Source organism: Stegostoma tigrinum, chromosome 2 (assembly GCF_030684315.1).
Source record: "Stegostoma tigrinum isolate sSteTig4 chromosome 2, sSteTig4.hap1, whole genome shotgun sequence".
Taxonomy (NCBI): Eukaryota; Metazoa; Chordata; class Chondrichthyes; order Orectolobiformes; family Stegostomatidae; genus Stegostoma; species Stegostoma tigrinum.
In genome coordinates this window covers 161,260,747-161,283,403 of record NC_081355.1, presented here as the reverse complement: position 1 = coordinate 161,283,403, position 22,657 = coordinate 161,260,747, and the positions used below count along the sequence as shown (strand labels likewise).

At 46.5% G+C, this 22,657-nt stretch overlaps 1 protein-coding gene across 5 annotated transcripts in view; it reads right to left on the bottom strand.

Annotated features, from left to right (window-relative positions):
• Window positions 1-22,657, bottom strand: part of LOC125463096 (IQ motif and ankyrin repeat domain-containing protein 1-like) — a 297,864-nt gene that overhangs the window by 28,083 nt on the left and 247,124 nt on the right. For all 5 annotated transcript variants that reach the window (XM_059640908.1, XM_059640902.1, XM_059640913.1 and 2 more), the window contains one exon: window positions 6,019-6,127. In XM_059640908.1, coding sequence (XP_059496891.1) covers window positions 6,019-6,127 — 109 coding nt within the window. The remainder of the gene's footprint in view (window positions 1-6,018; window positions 6,128-22,657) is intronic.

Below are 22,657 nucleotides of genomic sequence, written 5' to 3'. Positions count from 1 at the left end.
CTCTGGCTCTTCTGCAGATACTTTTTTCCAAATATATAAACTCCTTTAAGCAGAAAGGGTTAAATAGACATCACATAACTATTTACTGAAGAGGGATTTCCGAATAAAATGACATTACTATGATGCAGTGGACAATCAAATTGTCAGATGGGCTATAAACAGCTGGCCTAGACAGCAATACCCACATGCTGTGAACAATTAAAAGAAAATACTCACTGAGAAATGGGCTAGAAAAGAGTAAAGCTCCCTCTACACTCTCCTCCATCAAACCCTCCCAGGGCGATGAGACAAGGGGTTAGATGCAGAATAAAGCTCTCTCTGCACTGTCCCCCAACAAATGGATTTGTCTCAATGATCCCAGAAACAGCTTGGAGTCATTATAGTGAGACAATGCTGAGGTGGCATTCATAAACTGTCTGATGAAAGCTGAAAGAGCTGCAGATGCTGTAAATCAGAAACAAAAATAGAAATTGCTGGAAAAGCTCAGCAGGTCTGGCAGCATCTGTGGGGAGAAATCAGAGTTAACGTTTTAGGTCGAGTGGGGGAGGGTCACTCAATCTGAAACGTTAACTCTGATTTCTCTCCACAGATGCTGCCAGACCTGCTGAGCTTTTCCAACAATTTCTATTTTTGATAAACTGTCTGTTTCAGTTGTTTACAAATACATCCCCATGGTATTTAATTCCTCTAGCTTTCACTGCTCACTTGTATCATCCTATCAAGCCACCACAGTTTCCCTGTGCCATACCCTACCCATCCTAAAAGCCCTTAAAATCCCCATTCCAGCACAATGCCAGCTCACCCACTGCTACCATGGCTCCTTATAAAACTTCTGTCCCAACTTTGTCCTCATATCCTCCATGCCATCCTACATGAATTAGCAGCACAAACACCTTCTTCCTCAACTGAGGATCCCCAGCACTGTTGTCAACAGAGTCCGACCCATCTCCCGCACTTCCGCCCTCTCCCTCTCTCTCCCCTTCCACAGCGGCAATAGGGTTCCCCTTATCCTCACCTACATTCCACCAGCATTCACATCCAGAAGTTCATTAGATGCCATTTCTGTCACTTCTAGCGAGATGCCACCACCAGACACCGACTGCCCTCCCCTCCCTTATCCGCCTTCTGCAGGGACTGTTCACTTCAGCACTTCACCTGCACTTCCCGGAATCTAGTCTACTGCATTCGCTGCCCACAAAGTGGTCTCCTTTACATTGGGAAAACTAGCATAGATTGGGTGACCGCTTTGCAGAACATCTACGTTCTGCCCGCAAAAAGACCCTGAACTACCTGTTGCCTGCCACTTCAATGCACCACCCTGCTCCCTGGCCAACATCTCTGCCTCTGGCTTGTTGCAGTGTTTCTGTGAAGCCCAACGCAAGTTGGAAGAATAACACCTCATTTCCCGCTTGGGGTCTCTGCAGCCTTCTGGACCCAGTATCAAGTTCAATCATTTTAGGGCCTTAACTTTCCCATGTGCTAGCCCCCCACCCCGCACACCAGGCCTTGTTATCACATTACACACACCCTGTTGTTAGTCACTAACTTAGTCACTTAAGGTCAGACAATGCATGTTAGGTGTGAAGTCTTCTTTAAAATTTGTTTGTATTTTGGTTTGAAGTCAGACTGGTTTTATTTCTAAAGTAGGAATTTATAAAACACCACATTGGCTAACTGTCAATAAATTGTGTGCTTTTTGAACAAAATCGAATGTACTTGCAAATACAAACTCATCCCATAGATTCAGGGTTAACAAAGTATAGAGCTGGATGAACAGAGCAGGCCAAGCAGCATCTTAGGAGCAGGGCCCTGTTGTGTTAATCCAGTTTTACACTTTGTTATCTTGGATTCTCCAGCATCTGCAGTTCCTATTATTTCCACAGATTCAAGTGTGTGTGGGAACAATAGAGAGACTGTGTGTGTGTGTGTGTGTGTGTGTGTGTGTGTGTATGAGAGAGAGAGTGTCTGTGAGTCTATGTCTGTGTCTGCGCGTGAAGGGAAGGTCGTGCCTCACAAACCTTATTGAGTTCTTTGAGAAGGTGACCAAACAGGTAGATGAGAGTAAACCGGTTGATATGGTGTATATGGATTTCAGCAAGGCGTTCAATAAGGTTCCCCACAATAGGCTATTGTACAAAATGCGGAGGAATGAGATTGTGGGAGATATAGCAGTTTGGATCGGAAATTGGCTTGCTGAAAGAAGACAGAGGGTGGTGGTTGATGGGAAATGTTCATCCTGGAGACCAGTTACTAGTGGTGTACCACAAGGATCGGTGGTGGGTCCACTGCTGTTTGTCATTTTTATAAATGGCCTGGATGAGGGCGTAGAAGGATGGGTTAGTAAATTTGCAGACAACACTAAGGTCAGTGGAGTTGTGGATAGTGACGAAGGATGCTGTAGGTTGCAGAGAGACATAGATAAGCTGCAGAGCTGGGCTGAGAGGTGGCAATTGGAGTTTAATGCAGACAAGTGTGAGGTGATGCACTTTGGTAGGAGTAACCAGAAGGCAAAGTACAGGGCTAATGGTAAGATTCTTAGTAGTGTAGATGAGCAGAGAGATCTCGGTGTCCATGTACACAGATCCTTGAAAGTTGCCACCCAGGTTGACAGGGCTGTTAAGAAGGCATACAGTGTTTTAGCTTTTATTAACAGAGGGATCGAGTTCCAGAACCAAGAGGTTATGGTGAAGCTGTACAAAACTCTGGTGCGGCCGCACTTGGAGTATTGTGTACAGTTCTGGTCACCGCATTATAAGAAGGATGTGGAAGATTCGGAAAGGGTGTAGAGGAGATTTACTAGGATGTTGCCTGGTATGGAGGGAAGGTCTTACGAGGAAAGGGTGAGGGACTTGAGGCTGTTTTCATTGGAAAGAAGAAGGTTGAGAGGTGGCTTAATAGAAACATATAAAATAATCAGAGGGTTAGATAGGGTGGATAGGGAGAGCCTTTTTCCTAGGATGGTGATGGCGAGCACGATGGGGCATAGCTTTAAATTGAGGGGTGAAAGATAGAGGACAGATGTCAGAGGTAGTTTCTTTACTCAGAGAGTAATAAGGGAATGGAACGCTTTGCCTGCAACGGTAGTAGATTCGCCAACTTTAGGTACATTTAAGTCGTCATTGGATAAGCATATGGACGTACATGGAATAGTGTAGGTTACATGGGCTTGAGATCGGTATGACAGGTCGGCACAACATCGAGGGCCGAAGGGCCTGTACTGTGCTGTAATGTTCTATGTTCTATGTTCTATGTGTGTGTATCTGCGTGTGTGTGTGTATGAGAGAGAGAGAGAGGGAGAGAGAGAGAGAGAGAGTGTGTCTGTGTGTCTATATCTGTGTCTGCGTGTGTGTGTGTGTGTGTGTGTGTGTGTGTGTGTGTGTGAGAGAGAGAGTGTGTCTGTGTGTGTGTGTTTGTGTGTGTGAGAGGGAGAAAGAGAGAGGGAGAGAGAGAGAGTGTGTATGTGTGTCTATATCTGTGTCTGTGTCTGCGTCTGTGTGTGTGTGTGTGTGTGTGTGTGTGTGAGAGAGAGAGAGGGAGAGACAGAGTGTGTCTGTGTGTGTTTGTGTGTGTGTGAGAGAGAGAGAGGGAGAGTGTGTGTGTGTATGTGAGAGAGAGAGAATGTGAGTGAGTGAGTGAGTGTGAGTGAGCCTGATTGAGTGAGAGTGAGTGAGTGAGTGAGTGAGAGAGTGAGAGTGAGTGAGAGCATGAGTGAGAGTGAGTGTTGCTTGAGAGACAGTCCATAATGAGACAGGATATTACCAGCAACCCCCATGATGATGGCACTGCCACACACAGCCTGAGTACTCTACGCCACCAACTGCCAATTTCCAGACGCCATCTGACAACTTATCCACTTCATCCTCAATGACAACATCTTCACCTTCGATAACCGGCTCTTTATGCAGGCACATGGAACAGCTATGGGTCCAGATTTGCTCCCCAGTGTGCCAACATTTTCAAGCACAGGTTTGAACAAGACTTCTTTGCTGCATAGAACCTCTGACCAATACTATACACCAGGTACATTGACAACATTTTCTTCCTTTGGACTCATGGCGAGGAATCACTGAAACAACTACATCGTGATATCAGCAAGTTTCATCTCACCGTCAGACTCGCCATGGGCTATTCTTTAGAATTGCTGTCATTCTTGGACATACACATGTCTATCAGGGACAGACACCTCACTACCTCACTCTACTGCAAGCCCATGGATAACTTCATGATGCTGCACTTCTCTAGCTACCACCCAAAACATATTAAAACAGCCATCCCCTATGGACAAACCGGACATATATGCAGGATCTGCTCAGATGAAGAGGAGTGAAACAAACACTTGAAGGTGGTGAAGGACGCCCTCATTAGGAACAAGATACGACGCTCAACTTATCGTTTGCTCGTTCTGATGTGCCACTGTGAAAAACTGTAATGACCTCCTCAAAAGACAGACACGGGATATGTCCAATAGGTTACCCTTCGTCATCCAGTACTTCCCAGGAGTGGAAAATCTATGCCATGTTCTTCACAGCCTTCAACGTATTATCAATGATGATGAGCACCTCACCAGGATCTTCCCCAGGCCTCCACTTCTCACCTTCAAACAACCGCCAGACCTTAAACAGACCATTGCTCACAGCAAACTCCCCAAGCTTCAGGACAACATTGACCACAACACTCTACAACACTGACATGGCAAATCATTGACATGGACACTACCCTCGCACATAGGAACACCACCTACCACGTGCACAACCGTTACTCATGTGACTCCGTCAACGTTGTCTATCTTATATGCTGCAGGCAAGGATGCCCTGGGGCAGGGTTTATTGGTGGGGCCATGTACACACCATAACAATGGACGAATGGACACTGCGCAACAATCACCAAAAAGAATACAAAGTGGGAAAGTGTGAGGTCATGCACTTTGGTAAGGAGAATAAAAGCATGGAATATTTTCTAAATGGGGAGAAAATTCAGAAATCTGAAGCGTAAAGAGTCTTGGGAGTTCTAGCCCAGGATTCTCTCAAGGTAAACTTGCAGGCTGAGTCAGTCGTCAGGAAGCCAAATGCAATGTTGGCATTTACTTTGTGAGGATGTGAACACATAAGCAGGGATGTACTACTGAGGCTTTGTAAGGTTTTGTAAGGTTCTGGTCAGGCCACATTTGGAGTATTGTGTGCAGCTTTGGGGCCCATACCTCAGGAAGGATGTACTGGCCTTGAAATGGGTTCAAAGGAGGGTAACTGGCCACAAAACAACATGACCCACTATCACTCGTATCCTTACATACAGATGAGGAAGGACACCACTTTGATTGGGACAACACATCCATCCTAGGACAAGCCAAACAGAGACACGCACGAGAATTCCTAGAAGCATGGCATTCCAACCGGAACTCCATCAACAAACACATTGATTTGGAGCCAATTTACCATCCACTGAGAAAAAGGACAGGAAATGACATCACCAACGCAGGAAATGACATCACCAACCCAAGGAAACCTAAACAGATAAATAGAAAGCGGGACATAACACCAGCGCTTCACCGGAGGATCACTGATGTTACCTAGAATGGTGACGAAACGTCTGAAAACTAACCTTCCAGCTCAGCGAGGAAACTCACATCCAGTGTTGTGACCCTTTGATCTTACTGATAAATTCTGTATCTGATACTACCTCTCTCACTAACACCTGAAGAAAGAGCAAAGAGTCTAGGCCTGAAACGTCAGCTTTTGTCCTCCTCAGGTGCTGCTTGGCCTGCTGTGTTCATCCAGCCCCACAGTTTGTTACCTTGGATTCTCCAGCATCTGCAGTTCCTATTATCTCTGAAACTCTGAAAGCTTGTGTTTTCAAATAAACCTGTTGAACTGTAACCTGGTGTCGTGTGGTTTCTGACCTTGTCCACCCCAGTCCAACACCAGCACCTACACATCAGGATTAAATAAGGACAATCACCCTGGGGGTTGGAGTGGCTCAGGGCTCACTCCTGGGGCTGGACTGGTTAGAACTGGTACTTGCCTCTCTGCAGTTTCTCTCTCAGTTCCAGCTTGGCAAAGGAGAGTTTATCTTCTGCCCTTGCGACTGCTGCTCTCTTTTCTGCCAGCAGCTCCTCTGCATCATGAATAGCCTGAAATGGAGAAAGGACCTTGTCAGAAAACAACACAAAAACGTCAGTAAAAAGGGTCCATACAGCATGGTTATGTCAAAGCCATGGTTACAGACCGTGCTCTCTTCCTGCTGCAGTCCAAAAGAGCATGTGCCTTAGGAGCATGATGAGGCCATTCAGTCCCTGGAGCATGCACCACCATTTGACAAAATCTTGACTGATCTGGTTGTGGCCTCTCAGAGTCATAAAGGACACCAGCACTGAGAAAAGCCCTTCAGGCCATCGAGTCTGCACTAGTGCAAGAGATAAGGCCGAAACATTTGCAACAATCTTCAGCCAGAAGTGCCAAGTGGATGGTCCATCACAGCCTCCTTCAGTGGTCTCCAGCATAATAGATGCCTGTCTTCAGCCAATTCGATTCATTCCACATGATAAAGAAATGGTTGAAGGCACTGGACACTGCAAAGACTAAGTTTGGGTCCTGACAACATTCCGACAATAGTACTGAAAACCTATGCTCCAGAACTTACCGCTCCTTCAGCCAAGCTGTTCCAGTACAATTACAACACTGGCATCTACCGACAATGTGGAAAACTGCCTGTGCATCAAAAAGAAGGATAAATGCAACCCGGCTAATTACCGCCCCATCAGTCTCCTCCCGACCATCAGTAACGTGATGCAAGGTGTCAGTAACAGGGCTATCAAGCAGCTCCTGCTCAGCAATAACCTGCTCAGTGACGCCCAGTTTGGGTTCCGCCAGGGCCACTCAGCTCCTGACCTCATTACAGCCTCCGTTCAAACATGGACAAAAGAGCTGGTGAAGGTCCTTATGGACATGCAAATTTCCTGAGCTGCTTGAGGAAGAAAAGGTGACCATTGCACTATGTGGGCAGTCCAGGAAGGTTGTTGGTCATCATCATTCCCAGGAACTTGACTCTCCCCTGTCTCAACCTCCGCTCCTTTGATGTAGATGGGGCTTGTTCTCCTCCTTTCTTGCTGAAGTTAATGATTAGTTCCAACACTGAGAGAGAGTTTGTTATCATTACACTACAAAACTGAGCACTCTATTTCCTTACTGTATTCTGACTTACTGTTGTTTGATATCTGTCCTACCATGGTGGTGTTGTCGGCAAACTTGTAGGTGGCATTAATTTGGAATTTGGCAACACAGTCATGGGTGTACAGGGAATGCAGCAGGAGGCTGAGGACGTATCCCTGGGGGATTCCAGTGTTGAGGGTTATCATGGAGGAGGTGGAGTTGCCTATCGTTATCAATTGCGGTCTGTGGATTGGAAAGCTGAGGACCCAATTGCAGAGGGTGGAACTGAAACAAAGGTCATGCAGTTTGGAGGGGGTTATGGTGCTGAAGGCCCTGTGTAGTTGATGAGCAGGAGTCTGACGCAGGTGTCCTTGTTGTCCAGATGTTCCAGCAATGAGTGCGGGGCTAGAGAAATGGTGTCCACTGTGGACCTGTTATATCAGTATGCAAATTGTAGGGGATCAAGGCAGCCTGGGAAACTGGAGCTGATGTGGGCCATGACCAGCCTCTTGAAGCACTTCATGATTATTGAAGTCACAGCCACTGGGCAGTAGTCACAAAGGGACGTTGTATGCGCTTTCTCAGGTACTGGGATGATGGTGGTCTTCTTGAGGCAGGTTGGGACTTGGGCCTGTAGGAGGGAGAGGTTGAAGATGTCGCTGAATACCTTCACCAGTTGGTCCACACAGGATCTGAGTGCTCGGCTGGGGACTCCAACTGGACCGTCACTTTCCTAGGGTTAATCTCAGGAAGACCAATCCAATATCAGCAGCAATGACAGAGGGATCAGGTGTGTCCAGAGCTGTCGGGTCAGGTATTACACCACGCCGTTGGCATTCTGCTTGAACTGAGCATAGAAGGCATCGAGAACATTAAGGAGGGATGCAATTTTGTCCGTTACATTGCGCTGCTTCGTTTTGTATCCTGTGATGCTGTGTAGGCCTTGCCACCGGTGGCGGGTGTCTGTATGACTAGTCTGGGCCCTTAGTTTGGTCCAGTACTGCCTCTTGGCATCCCTGATGGCTTTGCAGAGGTAAGATCTGGATTTTCTGTATTGGTCTGGGTGATCCAACTTGAATGCTGCATGCCTAGTCTGCAGTCAATGACCTTCCCTCCATCGTAAGGTCAGAACTGGGAATGTTTGCCAATGATTGCACAATGTTCAGCATCATGTGTGATTCCTCTGATACTGAAACTGTCAATGTTCAAAGGCAATAAGATTTGGACAATATCCAGGCTTGAGCTGACAAGTGGTAAGTAAAAGATATGCCACACAAATGCCAGGCAACGACCATCACAATAAGAGGCAATCTAACCATCGCCCCTTGACATTCAATAGTGTTACCATCACTAAATGCCCCACTATCAACATCCTGGGGGTTACATTTAACCAGAAACTGAACTGGGCTCACCACATTAACACAGTGGCTACAAGAACACGCCAGAAGCTGGGAATACTGCGGCAAGTAACTCTCCTCCTGACTCCCCAAAGCCTGTCCCACCATCTACAAGGCACAAGGCAGGAGTGTGATGGAATACTCCCCACTTGCCTGGATGGGTGCAGCCCCAACAACACTCAAGAAGCTTGACACCGTCCAGGACAAAGCAGCCACTTGATCGGCACCACATCCACAAACATCCCACTCCCTCCACCACCGACACTCAGTACACACTGCGGTTACTGTCTATAAAATGCTCTGCAGAAATTCACCAAAAGATCCTCAGACAGCACCTTCCAAATCCAGAATTACTTTCGTCCAGAAGGACAAGGGCAACAGATACGTGGGAACACCACCCCCTGAAAGTTCTCCTCTGAGCCACTCACCATCTTGACTTGGAAATATATCATCATTCCTTCAGTATCACTGTGTCCAAATCCTGAAATTTTCTACTTAAGGGCACTGTGGGTCAATTTACAGCAGGAAACTGCTGCTGTTCAAGAAGGCAGCTCACCACGCTCACTTTCTCAAGGGCAGCAAAAGACAGGCAATAAACATAGAACATAGAACATGACAGCACAGTACAGGCCCTTTGGCCCTCGATGTTGTGCCGACCTGTCATACCGATCTCAAGCCCATCTAACCTACACTGTTCCATGTACGTCCATATGCTTGTCAAATGCAGAGATGCCCACGTCCCGTGAACAAATAAATAAATAAAACCTAACTATGCTAGCTCTTGGCCCACAGACTTGTATGCTTTGTCATTACAAATGCACCTCTATATACTCCTCAAATGTCATGAGGGTTTCTGCTTCTACCACCCTTACAGGCAGTGAGTTCCAGATTTCAACCACCCTTTGGTGAAAAACATTTTCTTCACATTCCCTATAAACCTCCTGCTCTTCACCTCATTTCCCTGATCATTGATCCCTCCACCAAGGGAAAAGTTCCTTCCTGTCTCCCCTATTTATACACTTCATAACTTTATGCATCTCAATCATGTTCCAGCTCAGACTCCTCTGGTGCAAGAGAAACAACCCTAGTCTTTACAAACTCTCCAGCCCAGGCAACACTCTGGTAAATCTCCCTCTACACCCCCGCCAGTGCTGTAACACCCCTCTGATAGTGTGGGTTCCAGGACTGCACACAATACTCCAGCTGTGGCTTAACCGATGTTTTGTACAGTTCCAGGATAACATCACTGCTCCTTAAACTTATCCCTCAGCTAATAAAAGCAAGTATACCATATCCTTCTTCACTTTATCCACTTGCCCTGAGACCTTAAGGGACTGTTGTACATGCACACCAGGGTCCCTCTGATCCTTGGGGCTTCTCAGGGTCCTGCTGTTCATCATGTGTTCCCTTGCCTTGTCTGTCCTGCCAACGTGCATCATCACCTCACATTTATCCGGATTGAATCCCATTGGATACTGACCAGCGATGGCCTAGTGGTATTTCCATAGCTAATCCAGTGACCCAGATAACGTTCTAGTGACCCAGGTTCGACTTCTGCCAAGGCAGATAGTGGAATTTGAATTTAACAAAAATATCTGGAATTAGGAACCTAATGATGACCATGAATCCATTGTTCATTGTCAGGAAAAAAACCATCTGGTCTGGCCTACATGTGGCTCCAGACCCACAGCAATGTGGTTGACTCTTAACTGCCATTTCAACAATAAATGCTCTCATCCTGTGAATGAATGTAGGAAAATAAAAGCCCATCTGACCCCCCGCGTGTCTATGTCCTCCTGCAATCTAAGGCTATCCTCCTCACCATTTATCATCCGGTCAATTTTCGTGTAATCTCTGAACTGACTGATCAATTCTCGAATGTTCAAGCCTAAATCATTTAAATATACTACAAACAGCAAAGACTACCTGTACACTTGGTCATCTCTTCAAAAAAAAAGTCAAGTTTTTAGACATGGCCTTCCCTTAACAAACACAACTTTTTCTGAAAAAGGGACCCAACCCGAAACATCATCTTTCCTGCCCCTCTGATGCTGCCTGGCCTGCTGTGCTCCTCCAGTTGCATACTGTTATCTCTGACTCCAGCATCTGCAGTTTTTACTATTTCTAACAAAAACAGAAGTTGCTGGTAAAGCTCAGCAGGTCTAGCAGCATCTGTGAAGAAAAAATCAGAGCTAAGTCCCTTCCATGCAACTTCCCTTATCAAAATCATGCTGACGGTTCTTGGTTAATCCCTTGCCTCTCCAAATGCAGATTACATCAGACTCCTGTTCATTGACTATAGCTCCACTTTCAACACTGTTATCCCCGCCAGATAAAACTGCGTGACCTTCGTCTCGGCACCACCCTCTGCAGCTGGATCCTTGGTTTTCTGACCCACAGAACGCAATCATTGAGGACAGATAATTGCACCTCCTTCACAATAACACTCACCACCCACTGGAGCCGTCCCAAGGATGTGTCCTCTGCACCCCACTGTACTCCCTGTACACCCATGACTGTGCTGCCAAATTCCGAACAAACACCATCTAAAAGTTTGCTGATGGCACCAGCCTGGCAGGGTGGATGTCAAACTATCTTGAGATAGAGAGCTAGGTGTTCTGGTACAATGATAACAATCTCTCTCTCAATGTCGGCAAAACAAAAGAAGTGATCAGTGACTTCAAGAAGGAAGGAGGAGGACATGCCCCTATCTTTATCACGAAGATGAGATGGGGAGGTGTGAGAGTGTCAAGTTCCCAGGAGTGACGATAGCCAATAATCTGCACGGGATCACCCATGATGGTCAAGAAGGCACAACAATGCCTCAGGCAGCTCAGGAAATTTGGCATGTCCATAAGGTCCCTCACCAACTTTTACAGATGTACCACTGAAAGCATCCTGTCCAGGTGCATAACGTCCTGGTGTAGCAATTGTTCTGCTCAGTACTATAAGAAACTACAGTAGGTTGTGTGCACAGCCCAGGCCAACACAGAAGTCAACCCCTCATCTATGGACTCGATCTACACTTCTCGTTGCTGCAGTAAGTCTGCCAATGTCAAAGACCCATCCCATGCCAGTAATGCTTTCCTACAACCAATTCCGTCAGGCAGGAGATACAGGAGCATTAACACATGCACCAGCAGGTTCAAGAACAGCTTCTTCACTGCTGTTGTTAGACACTGAATGGACTCTCTAATTTCAAACCTAATGTTGATCTTACATTGTACACCTCCTGTGCAATTATAACCCTGTATGCCTCGTTCTGTCTGAGCACCCTATGATCTGTATATTCTTGTAGCTATGATCTGCCTACACTGCTCACAAAACAAAATATTTCACTGTACATAGGTATATGCGACTACAATAAATCAAACCAAAAATTAATTCTGTCCATCAGAATTGCTTCCAATAGTTTCCCCAACACTGAGGTTAGATTGACCGGCCTGTAGTTTCTTGGTTTATCCCTTGTTTCTTTCTTGAATAATCATGCCATATTGACTGCCCTCCAGTCCTCTGGCACCTCTCCTATAGTCAGAGAGAAACTGAAAATTATAGCCAAAGACCCTGTTACTTCTTCCCTTGCCTCACTCAACAGCCTGAGGTATATTTTGATCAGCCCTGGAGACTTACCTACTTTTAAGCCATATCACTCAGGTCATCCACTCTGTCGATGCTCATTTATTCAAGTAGATCACAGTCCGTTTCCTGATTTCTCAACTCATATGGTCCCTCTTACTAGCGAACACAAACACAAAGTATAGATAACAAGAAAGATGTAGAGCTGGATGCACACAGCAGGCCAAGCAGCATCTCAGGAACAGGAGCTTTTAAGTTTTCCTGCTCCTCTGATGCTGCTTGGCTGCTGTGTTCATCCAGCTCTACACCTTGTTATCTCAGATTCTCCAGCATTAGCAATTCCCACTATCTCATAAAGTATAGGAAGTTCTGTTATAATGCATGTTTTACTAACGCGAATTGGCTGTAACACGATTGATGAATAGGGGACACTGTTTGGATAATGTGAATTTTCTGCTGTACAGGCATCGTGATTTCCCTACAATGTGATTTACTACAGCGATTTTCTATAGTGCGAGGTCATGCAAGAATGTAACTATTGTGTTACAGGAAAACTACATGCATTCATTTGGAACCCAAACTAGGTCACCGAGTTATGGCAATCGAGTTGGTGATGTACAGTACAGAAAAAGAACTTTCTATCCATTACATATCACTAGCCAAAAACAACCACCTATTCCAATCACCTTTTCCAGTACTTGATTTGCTTCTTTCAGCCTCGTTTGCCTTGGCATCCTATGGTTCCATACGCAAGTTACTACTGTGGTCCTTACTTGGCCCTACTTTTTCCCCGGGTATCCTTTTATCTTTAATATACCTAAAATAACAAAGGATTTCTAAATGGAGGGCTGTGACAGGTGGCATTCCTCAGGGATCAGTGTTGGGACCTTTGCTGTTTGTAATATATGTAAATGATGTGGAGAAAATGTAACTGGTCAGATTAGTAAGTTTGCTGATGACACAAAGGTTGGTGGAATTGCAAATAGCGATGAGAACCGTCAAAGGATACACCTGGATATAGGTCGTTTGGTGGCTTGGGCAGAGAGATGGCAGACGGAATTTAATCCAGAAATATGTGACGTAATGCATATTGGAAGGTCTAAGCCAGATGGAAAATATCCAGTAAATGGCAGAGTCCTTAGCAGTACTGATAGGCAGAGGGATCTGGGTGTATAGGTATACAGGTCACTGAAAGTGGCAACGCAGGTGGAGAAGGGAGTTAACAATGTATACGGCATGCTTGTCTTCATTGGCCGGGGCACTGATTTCAAAAATGGGCGGTTATATAGAAACTTAGTTAGGCCACATTTGGAATATTATGTTCAATTCCAGTCCCCACACTACCGGAAGGATGTGGTGGCTTTGGAGAGGATACAGAAAAGATTTACCAGGATGTTGCCTGGAATGGAGGGCATTAGCTATGAGGAGAGGTTGGAGAAACTTGGGTTGTTCTCACTGGAACGACGGAGATTGACCTGATAGAGGTCTATAAGATTATGAAGAGCATGGACAGAGTGGACAGTCAGAAGTTTTTTCCCAGGCTGGAAGAGTCAGTTACTAGGGGCCATGGGTTTAAGATGTGAGAAGCAAGGTTTAAAGGTGATGTACAAGGCAAGTCCTTTTTTTTACTCAGAGAGTGGTGGGTGCCTGGAACTCGCTGTCGAGAGAGGTAGTGGAAGCAGATATGACAGTGACTTTTAAAGGGCATTTTGATAAATACACGAACAGGTTGTGAATAGACGGATACGGTCCCCGGAAGGGTAAGGGATTTTAGTTGTGATGGGCAGCATGTCACTGCAGGCTTGTAGGGCTGAAGTGCTTTCTCCTGTACTGTAACGTCCTTTGTTCTTTGATTTCCTTTATTTTACCATTGTCATTCATACCCTTACTCGTTCTCCTAGACTCAAGTTTCCCCTTGCACATTGTGTAGTCCTCAGCCTTTGTCATATGGAGTCTTCGGTAATTGCTACAATCCTCCGTTCTTCCTCTTTATCGAATCATGATGTTTCACCCTTAGTCTTCATTCGAACATGTTGACATACTGTATATTTTCTTCTTGAACGTGCCCTACTCCTCTGTCACAGATTTACTAAAGGTATTTGCTCCCTGTCTACTCTGGCTAAATCATATCTGATCTTATTAGAATTGAAATTGCCACAGTTTAGAACCTTAATTTCAGGCCCACCCTTGTCCTTTTCTATATCAATCTTGAATCTAATGCTCCTCCACCTGAAGTCCCAGATGTTCCCCTCTCTTGTAGGGCCATCTATGTAGCTCCTGGATACATTTAAGAATTCTACTCCCTCTAAACATTTCACACCATGACTGTTAATTATGACTATCACAGCTAATGTTCAATCATAGAATCCCTACAGTGTGGAAACAGGCCCTTTGGCCCAACAAGTCCACACCAACCCTGAGTGCCCCAGCCAGGCCTATCCGCCGATAACCTACCTAATCTACACATCCGTGAACGCTACGGACAATTTAGCATGGTCTCCACCTAGCCTGCTCATCTTTGAACCATGGGAGGAAACTGGAGCACTCGAAGGAAACCCACGCAGACACGGGGAGAATGTGCAAACTCCACACAGACAGTTGCCCGAGGCTGAAATTGAACAGGGGTCCCTGGTGCTGTGAGGCTGCACTGCTAACCACTGAGCCACTGTGCTGCCCCTTCAAGAAAAAAATTTTAAAAATCAGCCCAATATCTCAGCTTTCTAACACATGTAGTGTTTTGGTTTTGTGTTCCAATAATGATACCCATTCCGTTTCTGTTTTCAACAGTGATCAATGCTGGTTAAACGACATTTGCGATCATCTATTGCCTTCTCTTTAATTTTGCTGACATTGAGGTCATAGTCGCTGCATGGTGTTACACTGAAAATTGCCCAATTTTGTTCCATTCAGCGAACAATAATATATGTCAGGATGGCACTGAGCTTTAACAAGTTGCTTGAAGATAATAAAGTTCGCATGAACTCGCGGCTGTTTTTTTTCTCCAGGGTTAGGTTTGGGAGGTGCTGTTGAATAAATTTTGATGCATTTCTGCAGTGCACCCAGTTAATTAGCGGTTCTCCAACCTTTGTCGTTGAACAACCCCTTTTCAAATGGTGACATAAATCAAGAACGCTGACCCAAATTATAATTATCTATAATAATTATAATATGGAAGTTTTGTATGTAAGGATCTTTAGTAGTTTTTCAAAAGAAGAATGGTATTTACCATTCTAAATTTTGGGGAAGTTGAAATTCCCCACTACCACTACATTAACATTCCCTTCAACAAAGAACAAAGAAAATTACAGCACAGGAACAGGCCCTTCGGCCCTCCAAGCCTGCGTCGATCCAGATCCTCAATCAAAACCTGTCATCTATTTTCTAAGATAATGGGAACTGCAGATGCTGGAGAATTCCAAGATAATAAAATGTGAGGCTGGATGAACACAGCAGGCCCAGCAGCATCTCAGGAGCACAAAAGCTGACATTTCGGGCCTAGACCCTTCATCAGAGAGGGGGATGGGGTGAGGGTTCTGGAATAAATAGGGAGGGGGAGGCGGACCGAAGATGGAGAGAAAAGAAGATAGGTAGAGAGGAGAGTATAGGTGGGGAGGTAGGGAGGGGATAGGTCAGTCCAGGGAAGACGGACAGGTCAAGGAGGTGGGATGAGGTTAGTAGGTGGATGGGGGTGCGGCTTGGGGTGGGAGGAACCGGTTAGGAAGGCAGAGACAGGTTGGACTGGTTTTGGGATGCAGTGGGAGGGGGGGAAGAGCTGGGCTGGTTGTGTGGTGCAGTGGGGGGAGGAGACGAACTGGGCTGGTTTTGGGATGCGGTGGGGGAAGGGGAGATTTTGAAGCTGGTGAAGTCCACATTGATACCATTAGGCTGCAGGGTTCCCAGGCGGAATATGAGTGCTGTTCCTGCAACCTTCGGGTGGCATCATTGTGGCACTGCAGGAGGCCCATGATGGACATGTCATCTAAAGAATGGGAGGGGGAGTTGAAATGGTTCGCGACTGGGAGGTGCAGTTGTTTGTTGCGAACTGAGCGGAGGTGTTCTGCAAAGCGGTCCCCAAGCCTCCGCTTGGTTTCCCCAATGTAGAGGAAGCCACACCGGGTACAATGGATACAGTATACCACATTGGCAGATGTGCAGATGAACCTCTGCTTAATGTGGAATGTCATCTTGGGGCCTGGGATAGGGGTGAGGGAGGAGGTGTGGGGGCAAGTGTAGCACTTCCTGCGGTTGCAGGGGAAGGTGCCGGGTGTGGTGGGGTTGGAGGGCAGTGTGGAGCGAACAAGGGAGTCACGGAGAGAGTGGTCTCTCCGGAAAGCAGACAGGGGTGGGGATGGAAAAATGTCTTGGGTGGTGGGGTCGGATTGTAGATGGCGGAAGTGTCGGAGGATGATGCGTTGTATCCGGAGGTTGGTAGGGTGGTATGTGAGAACGAGGGGGATCCTCTTTGGGCGGTTGTGGGGGGGGGGCGGGGTGTGAGGGATGTGTTGCGGGAAATACGGGAGACACGGTCAAGGGCGTTCTCGATCACTGTGGGGGGAAAGTTGCGGTCTTGAAGAACTTGGACATCTGGGATGTGCGGGAGTGGAATGTCTTATCGTGGGAGCAGATGCGGCGGAGGCGGAGGAATTGGGAATAGGGGATGGAATTTTTTCACGCACGCACACTCTCCTCACACACACACCAGTGAGTCACTGGTTTTGAATCTTTAAAAAGCTTACCTCGAGAATAGGCGGAGGGACGCTGAGCAGGAGCCGACACGGGACTGGTGAGTGAGTGAGGTAATATATTTGTGTTGGTTGCATTACCCGAAACAGTACCCGGGTAGTGTCTCCCAGCCATCCTCCTCCTCTAACCAAAAAAAAAGGTTCTGTGTGCCTGATTGGTAAGTAACAGGTTTATTTTTATTCTTTATGTTTTAAGTCTTGAGAATTTAGAATAACGGGAACGGAGGTCAGGGCAGTTCAATGTTCGTCCTGCAGAATGTGGGAGGTAAGGGTCACCACTAGTGTCCCTGCTGACTACCTCTGCAGGAAGTGCACCCAACTCCAGCTCCTCGAAAACCACGTCAGGGAACTGGAGCTGGATGAACTTCGGATCATTCGGGAGGCTGAGGGGGTTATTGAGAGGAGTTACAGGGAGGTAATCACTCCTCAGGTACAAGAAAAAGGCAGATTGGTTACAGTCAGGGGACGGAAAGGGAACCGGCAGGCAGCGCAGGGATCCCCTGTGGCCATTCCCCTCAACAATAAGTGTACCGTTTTGGATAATGTTGGAGGGGGACGACTTACCAGGGGAAAGCAGAGGGGCACAGGTCTCTGGCACAGAGTCTGTCCCTGCTGCTCAGAAGGGAAGGGGGAAGAGGAGCAGAGCATTAGTCAGTGGGGACTCCATAGTTCGGGGAACAGATCGGAGGTTCTGTGCGGACAAGAGAGACTCACAGTTGGTGTGTTGCCTCGCAGGTGCCAGGGTGCGTGATGTCTCTGATTGTGTTTGTGGGATCCTTAAGGGGGAGGGGGAGCAGCCCCAAGTCTCAGTCCACATTGGCACCAACGACACAGGTAGGAAGAGAGATGGGGATTTAAGGCAGAAATTCAGGGAGTTAGGATGGAAGCTGACAGCTAGGACGAACAGAGTTGTTGTCTCTGGTTTGTTGCCCGTGCCACGTGCTAGTGAGGCAAGGAATACGGAGAGAAAGGAGTTGAACACGTGGCTACAGGGATGGTGCAGGAGGGAGGGTTTTGGATTCTTGGATAATTGGGGCTCTTTCTGGGGGAGGTGGGACCTCTACAAGCAGGATAGTCTTCACCTGAACCAGATGGGTACCAATATCCTGGGGGGAAATTCACTACGGCTATTCGGGTGGGTTTAATCTAATTCAGCAGGGGAATGGGAACCAAAATTGTAGTTCGAGTATAGAGAAGGTTGAGAAGGTTGAGAGTAGGGAGGTCTGAAATAAAGTTTCAGGGACGCAAGATGGCACCGACAAGCAAGAAGTTGGTTTGAAGTGTGTCTACTTCAATGCCAGGAGCATCCGGAATAAGGTGGGTGAACTTGCAGCATGGGTTAGTACCTGGGACTTCAATGTTGTGGCCATTTCGGAGACATGGATAGAGCAGGGACAGGAATGGTTGTTGCAGGTTCTGGGATTTAGATGTTTCAGTAAGAACAGAGAAGATGGTAAAAGTGGGGGAGGTGTGGCATTGTTGGTCAAGGACAGTATTACAGTTGCAGAAAGGATGTTTGGGGACTCGTCAACTGAGGTAGTATGGGCTGAGGTTAGAAACAGGAAAGGAGAGGTCACCCTGTTGGGAGTTTTCTATAGGCCTCCAAATAGTTCCAGAGATGTAGAGGAAAGGATAGCAAAGATGATTCTTGATAGGAGTGAGACAGACAGGGTAGTTGACATGGGGGACTTCAACTTTCCAAATATTGACTGGGAACACTACAGTTCGAGTACTATAGATGGGTTAGTTTTTGTCCAGTGTGTGCAGGAGGGCTTCCTGGCACAGTATGTAGACTGGCCAACAAGGGGCGAAGCCACATTAGATTTGGTACTGGGTAATGAGCCCGGCCAGGTGTTAGATTTGGAAGTAGGGGAGCACTTTGGTGATAGCGATCATAATTCTGTTATGTTTACTTTAGTGATGGAAGGGGATAGATGTAACCCACTGGGCAAGAGTTATAGCGGGGGGAAAGGCAATTACGATGAGATTAGGCAAGATTTAGGGAGCATTGGATGGGGAAAGAAACTGCAGGGGATGGGCACATTAGAAATGTGGAGCTTATTCAAGGAAAAGCTCCTGTGTGTCTCAGATAAGTATGTACCTGTCAGGCAGGGAGGAAGCTGTTGAGTGCGGGAGCCGTGGTTTACAAAGGAAGTGGAATCTCTGGTCAAGAGGAAGAAGAAGGCTTATGTTAGGGTGAGATGTGAAGGCTCAGTTAGGGCACTCGAGGGTTACAATATAGCCAGGAAAGACCTAAACAGAGAGCTCAGAAGAGCTAGGAGGAGACATGAGAAGTTGTTGGCGGATAGGATCAGGTAAACCCTAAGGCTTTCTATCGGTATTTAAGGAATAAAAGAATGATAAGAGTAAGATTAGGGCCAATCAAGGGTAGTAGTGGGAAGTTGTGTGTGGAGTCAGAGGAGATAGGGGAAGCACTAAATGGATATTTTTCAACAGTATTCACTCTAGAAAACGACAATGTTGTCGAGGAGAATACTGAGATACAGGCTACTAGACTAGGTGGGATTGAGGTTCACAAGGAAGAGGTATTAGAAATCCTACAGAGTGTGAAAATATTTAAGTTCCCTGGGCCGGATGAAATTTATCCTAGGATCCTCTGGGATGCCAGGGAGGAGATTGCCGAGCCTTTGGCATTGATCTTTAACTCGTCATTGTCTACAGGAATAGTGCCAGATGACTGGAGGATAGCAAATGTGGTTCCCCTGTTCAAGAAGGGGAGTAGAGACAACCCTGGTAATTATAGACCAGTGAGCCTTACCTCAGTTGTTGGTAAAGTGTTGGAAAAGGTGATAAGGGATCGGATTTATAATCATCTAGAAAGGAATAATTTGATTAGGGATAGTCAGCACGGTTTTGTGAAGGGTAGGTCGTGCCTCACAAACCTTATTGAGTTCTTTGAGAAGGTGACCAAACAGGTAGATGAGAGTAAACTGGGTGATGTGGTGTAAATGGATTTCAGCAAGGTGTTCGATAAGGTTCCCCACAATAGGCTATCGTATAAAATGCGGAGGAATGGAATTGTGGGAGATATAGCAGTTTGAATTGGAAATTGGCTTGCTGAAAGAAGACAGAGGGTGGTGGTTGATGGGAAATGTTCATCCTGGAGACCAGTTACTAGTGGTGTACCGCAAGGGTCGGTGTTGGGTCCACTGCTGTTTGTCATTTTTATAAATGACCTGGATGAGGGCGTAGAAGGATGGGTTAGTAAATTTGCAGACGACACTAAGGTCGGTGGAGTTGTGGATAGTGATAAAAGATGTTGCAGGTTACAGAAAGACATAGATAAGCTGCAGTGCTGGGTTGAGAGGTGGCAAATGGAGTTTAATGCGGACAAGTGTGAGGTGATGCACTTTGGTAGGAGTAACCAGAAGGCAAAGTACTGGGCTAATGGTAAGATTCTTGGTCGTGTAGATGAGCAGAGAGATCTCGGTGTCCATGTACACAGATCCTTGAAAGTTGCCACCCAGGTTGACAGGGCTGTTAAGAAGGCATACAGTGTTTTACCTTTTATTAATAGAGGGATAGAGTTCCGGAACCAAGAGGTTATGCTGCAACTGTACAAAACTCTGATGCCGCCGCACTTGGAGTATTGTGTACAGTTCTGGTTACCGCATTACAAGAAGGATGTGGAAGCTTTGGAAAGGGTGCAGAGGAGATTTACTCGGATGTTGCCTGGTATGGAGGGAAGGTCTTACAAGGAAAGGCTGAGGGACTTGAGGCTGTTTTCGTTGGAGAGAAGAAGGTTGAGAGGTGACTTAATTGAGACATATAAGATAATCAGAGGATTAGATAAGGTGGATAGGGAGAGCCTTTTTCCTAGGATGGTGGCGGCGAGCACGCGGGGGCATAGCTTTAAATTGAGGGGTGAAAGATATAGGACAGATGTCAGAGGTAGTTTCTTTACTCAGAGTAGTAAGGAAATGGAACGCTTTTCCTGCAACGGTAGTAGATTCGCCAAATTTAGGTACATTTAAGTCACCATTGGATAAGCATAAGGACGTACATGGAATAGTGTAGGTTAGATGGGCTTCAAATTGGTATGACAGGTCGGCACAACATCAAGGGCCGAAGGGCCTGTACTGTGCTGTAATGTTCTATGTTCTATGTACCTTCTCCATCCAGCCTACTTGTCATTTTGAAAAAATCTATCAAATCTTTCCTCAGTAAGGGAATCAAGGGTTTTGAGCAAACATAAGGAAACCGGGATTGAGGATGATCAGATCAGCCAGGATCTCTTTGAATAGCATGGCATACTTAATGGGCTGAATGGCTGACTTCTCCTTCTACATTGCATTTCCTTATAATCCATAAGATCACAAGACACAGGAGCAGAATTGATCATTGAGCCCACTGAATCTGCTCTGCCATACACACATGACCAATATGTTTCTCATCGCCATTCTCCAGCCTTCTACCTGTAACTCCTGCTCCCCTTACCAATGAAGAACCTATCAATCTCCATCTTAAAGGCACACAATGACTTGGCCTGCACAACCCTGTCCAGAAATGAGTTCCACAGATTCACCAGCCTCTGGCTGAAAACCTCGCCCTCATCTCAGCTGTATCGGGTCCTCCTTTCACCTTGAATCTGAAACCACAGGTCTGAGATAAAAACAAAACAGCTGCTGATGTTGTAAATCAGAACCAAAAACAGAAATTGCTGAAAAAACTCAGCAGTTTGGCAGTATCTGTTGACAGAAATCAGAGTTAGTGTTTCAGGTCAAGGGATCCTTCCTCAGACCTGATGGCAGCTAAGAAAATGTCAGTTTACGTGCAGATGATGGGGTCGGGGGAGGGAGCAAGGAGTAAACGATAGATGGGAATCGAGCCAAAAGAGGCAGAAGAACAGTTGGACAGACAAGGGAGTGAATAATAATCTGGCTGGGAAATAAATATCTGTTAATGGAGACTGTCAGTGGCTAAAAAGATGGCAGACTATGTGATAACACAGGTAACAAAGTGTGGAGCTGGATGAACACAGCAGGCCCAGCAGCATCTCAGGAGCACAAAAGCTGATGTTTCGGGCCTAGACCCTTCATCAGAACTTGGGCTGCTGGATGGCAAGTGACATTCATGCGACACAAATGCCAGGCTATGCATCACAACAAGAGACAATCTAATCACCATCCCTTGGCATTAAATGGTGTTACCATCACTGAATCCTCCACTATCAACATTCTGACGGTTATCATTGACCAGAAATTCTACTGGACTCACTACATTAACATGAGTGGCTATAGCAGCAGGCCGGAAGCTGGGAATATGACAGCGAGTAACTCACCTCCTGACTCCCCAAGGCCTGTCCACCATCTACAAGGCACAAGGCAGGAGTGTGATGAAATACTCCCCACTTGCCTGGATGGGTGTAGCCCCAACAACACTCAAGAAGCTTGACACCATCCAGGACAAAGCAGCTGCTTGATTCGCACCACATCCACAAACATTCACACCCTCCGCCACCGACAGTCAGTCACAGCAGTGTGTACTATCTACAGGATATACATTCAGGCAGCACATTCCAAACCCACAACCACTTCCATTTAGAATGACAAGGGCAGCTGACATATGGGAACACCATCCCCTCCAAGTTCCCCACCATCCTGACTTGGAAATAGATCGTCGTTCCTTCACTGTCGCTGGTTTCAAAGTCCTGGAATTCCCACAGCAGGAGGAACGCAGCAGTTCAAGAAGGCAGCTCACCACTACATTCTCAACGGTAATCAGGGAGGGGCAAGAAATGCTGGGCCCAGCCAGTGATTCCCACATTCCACAAATG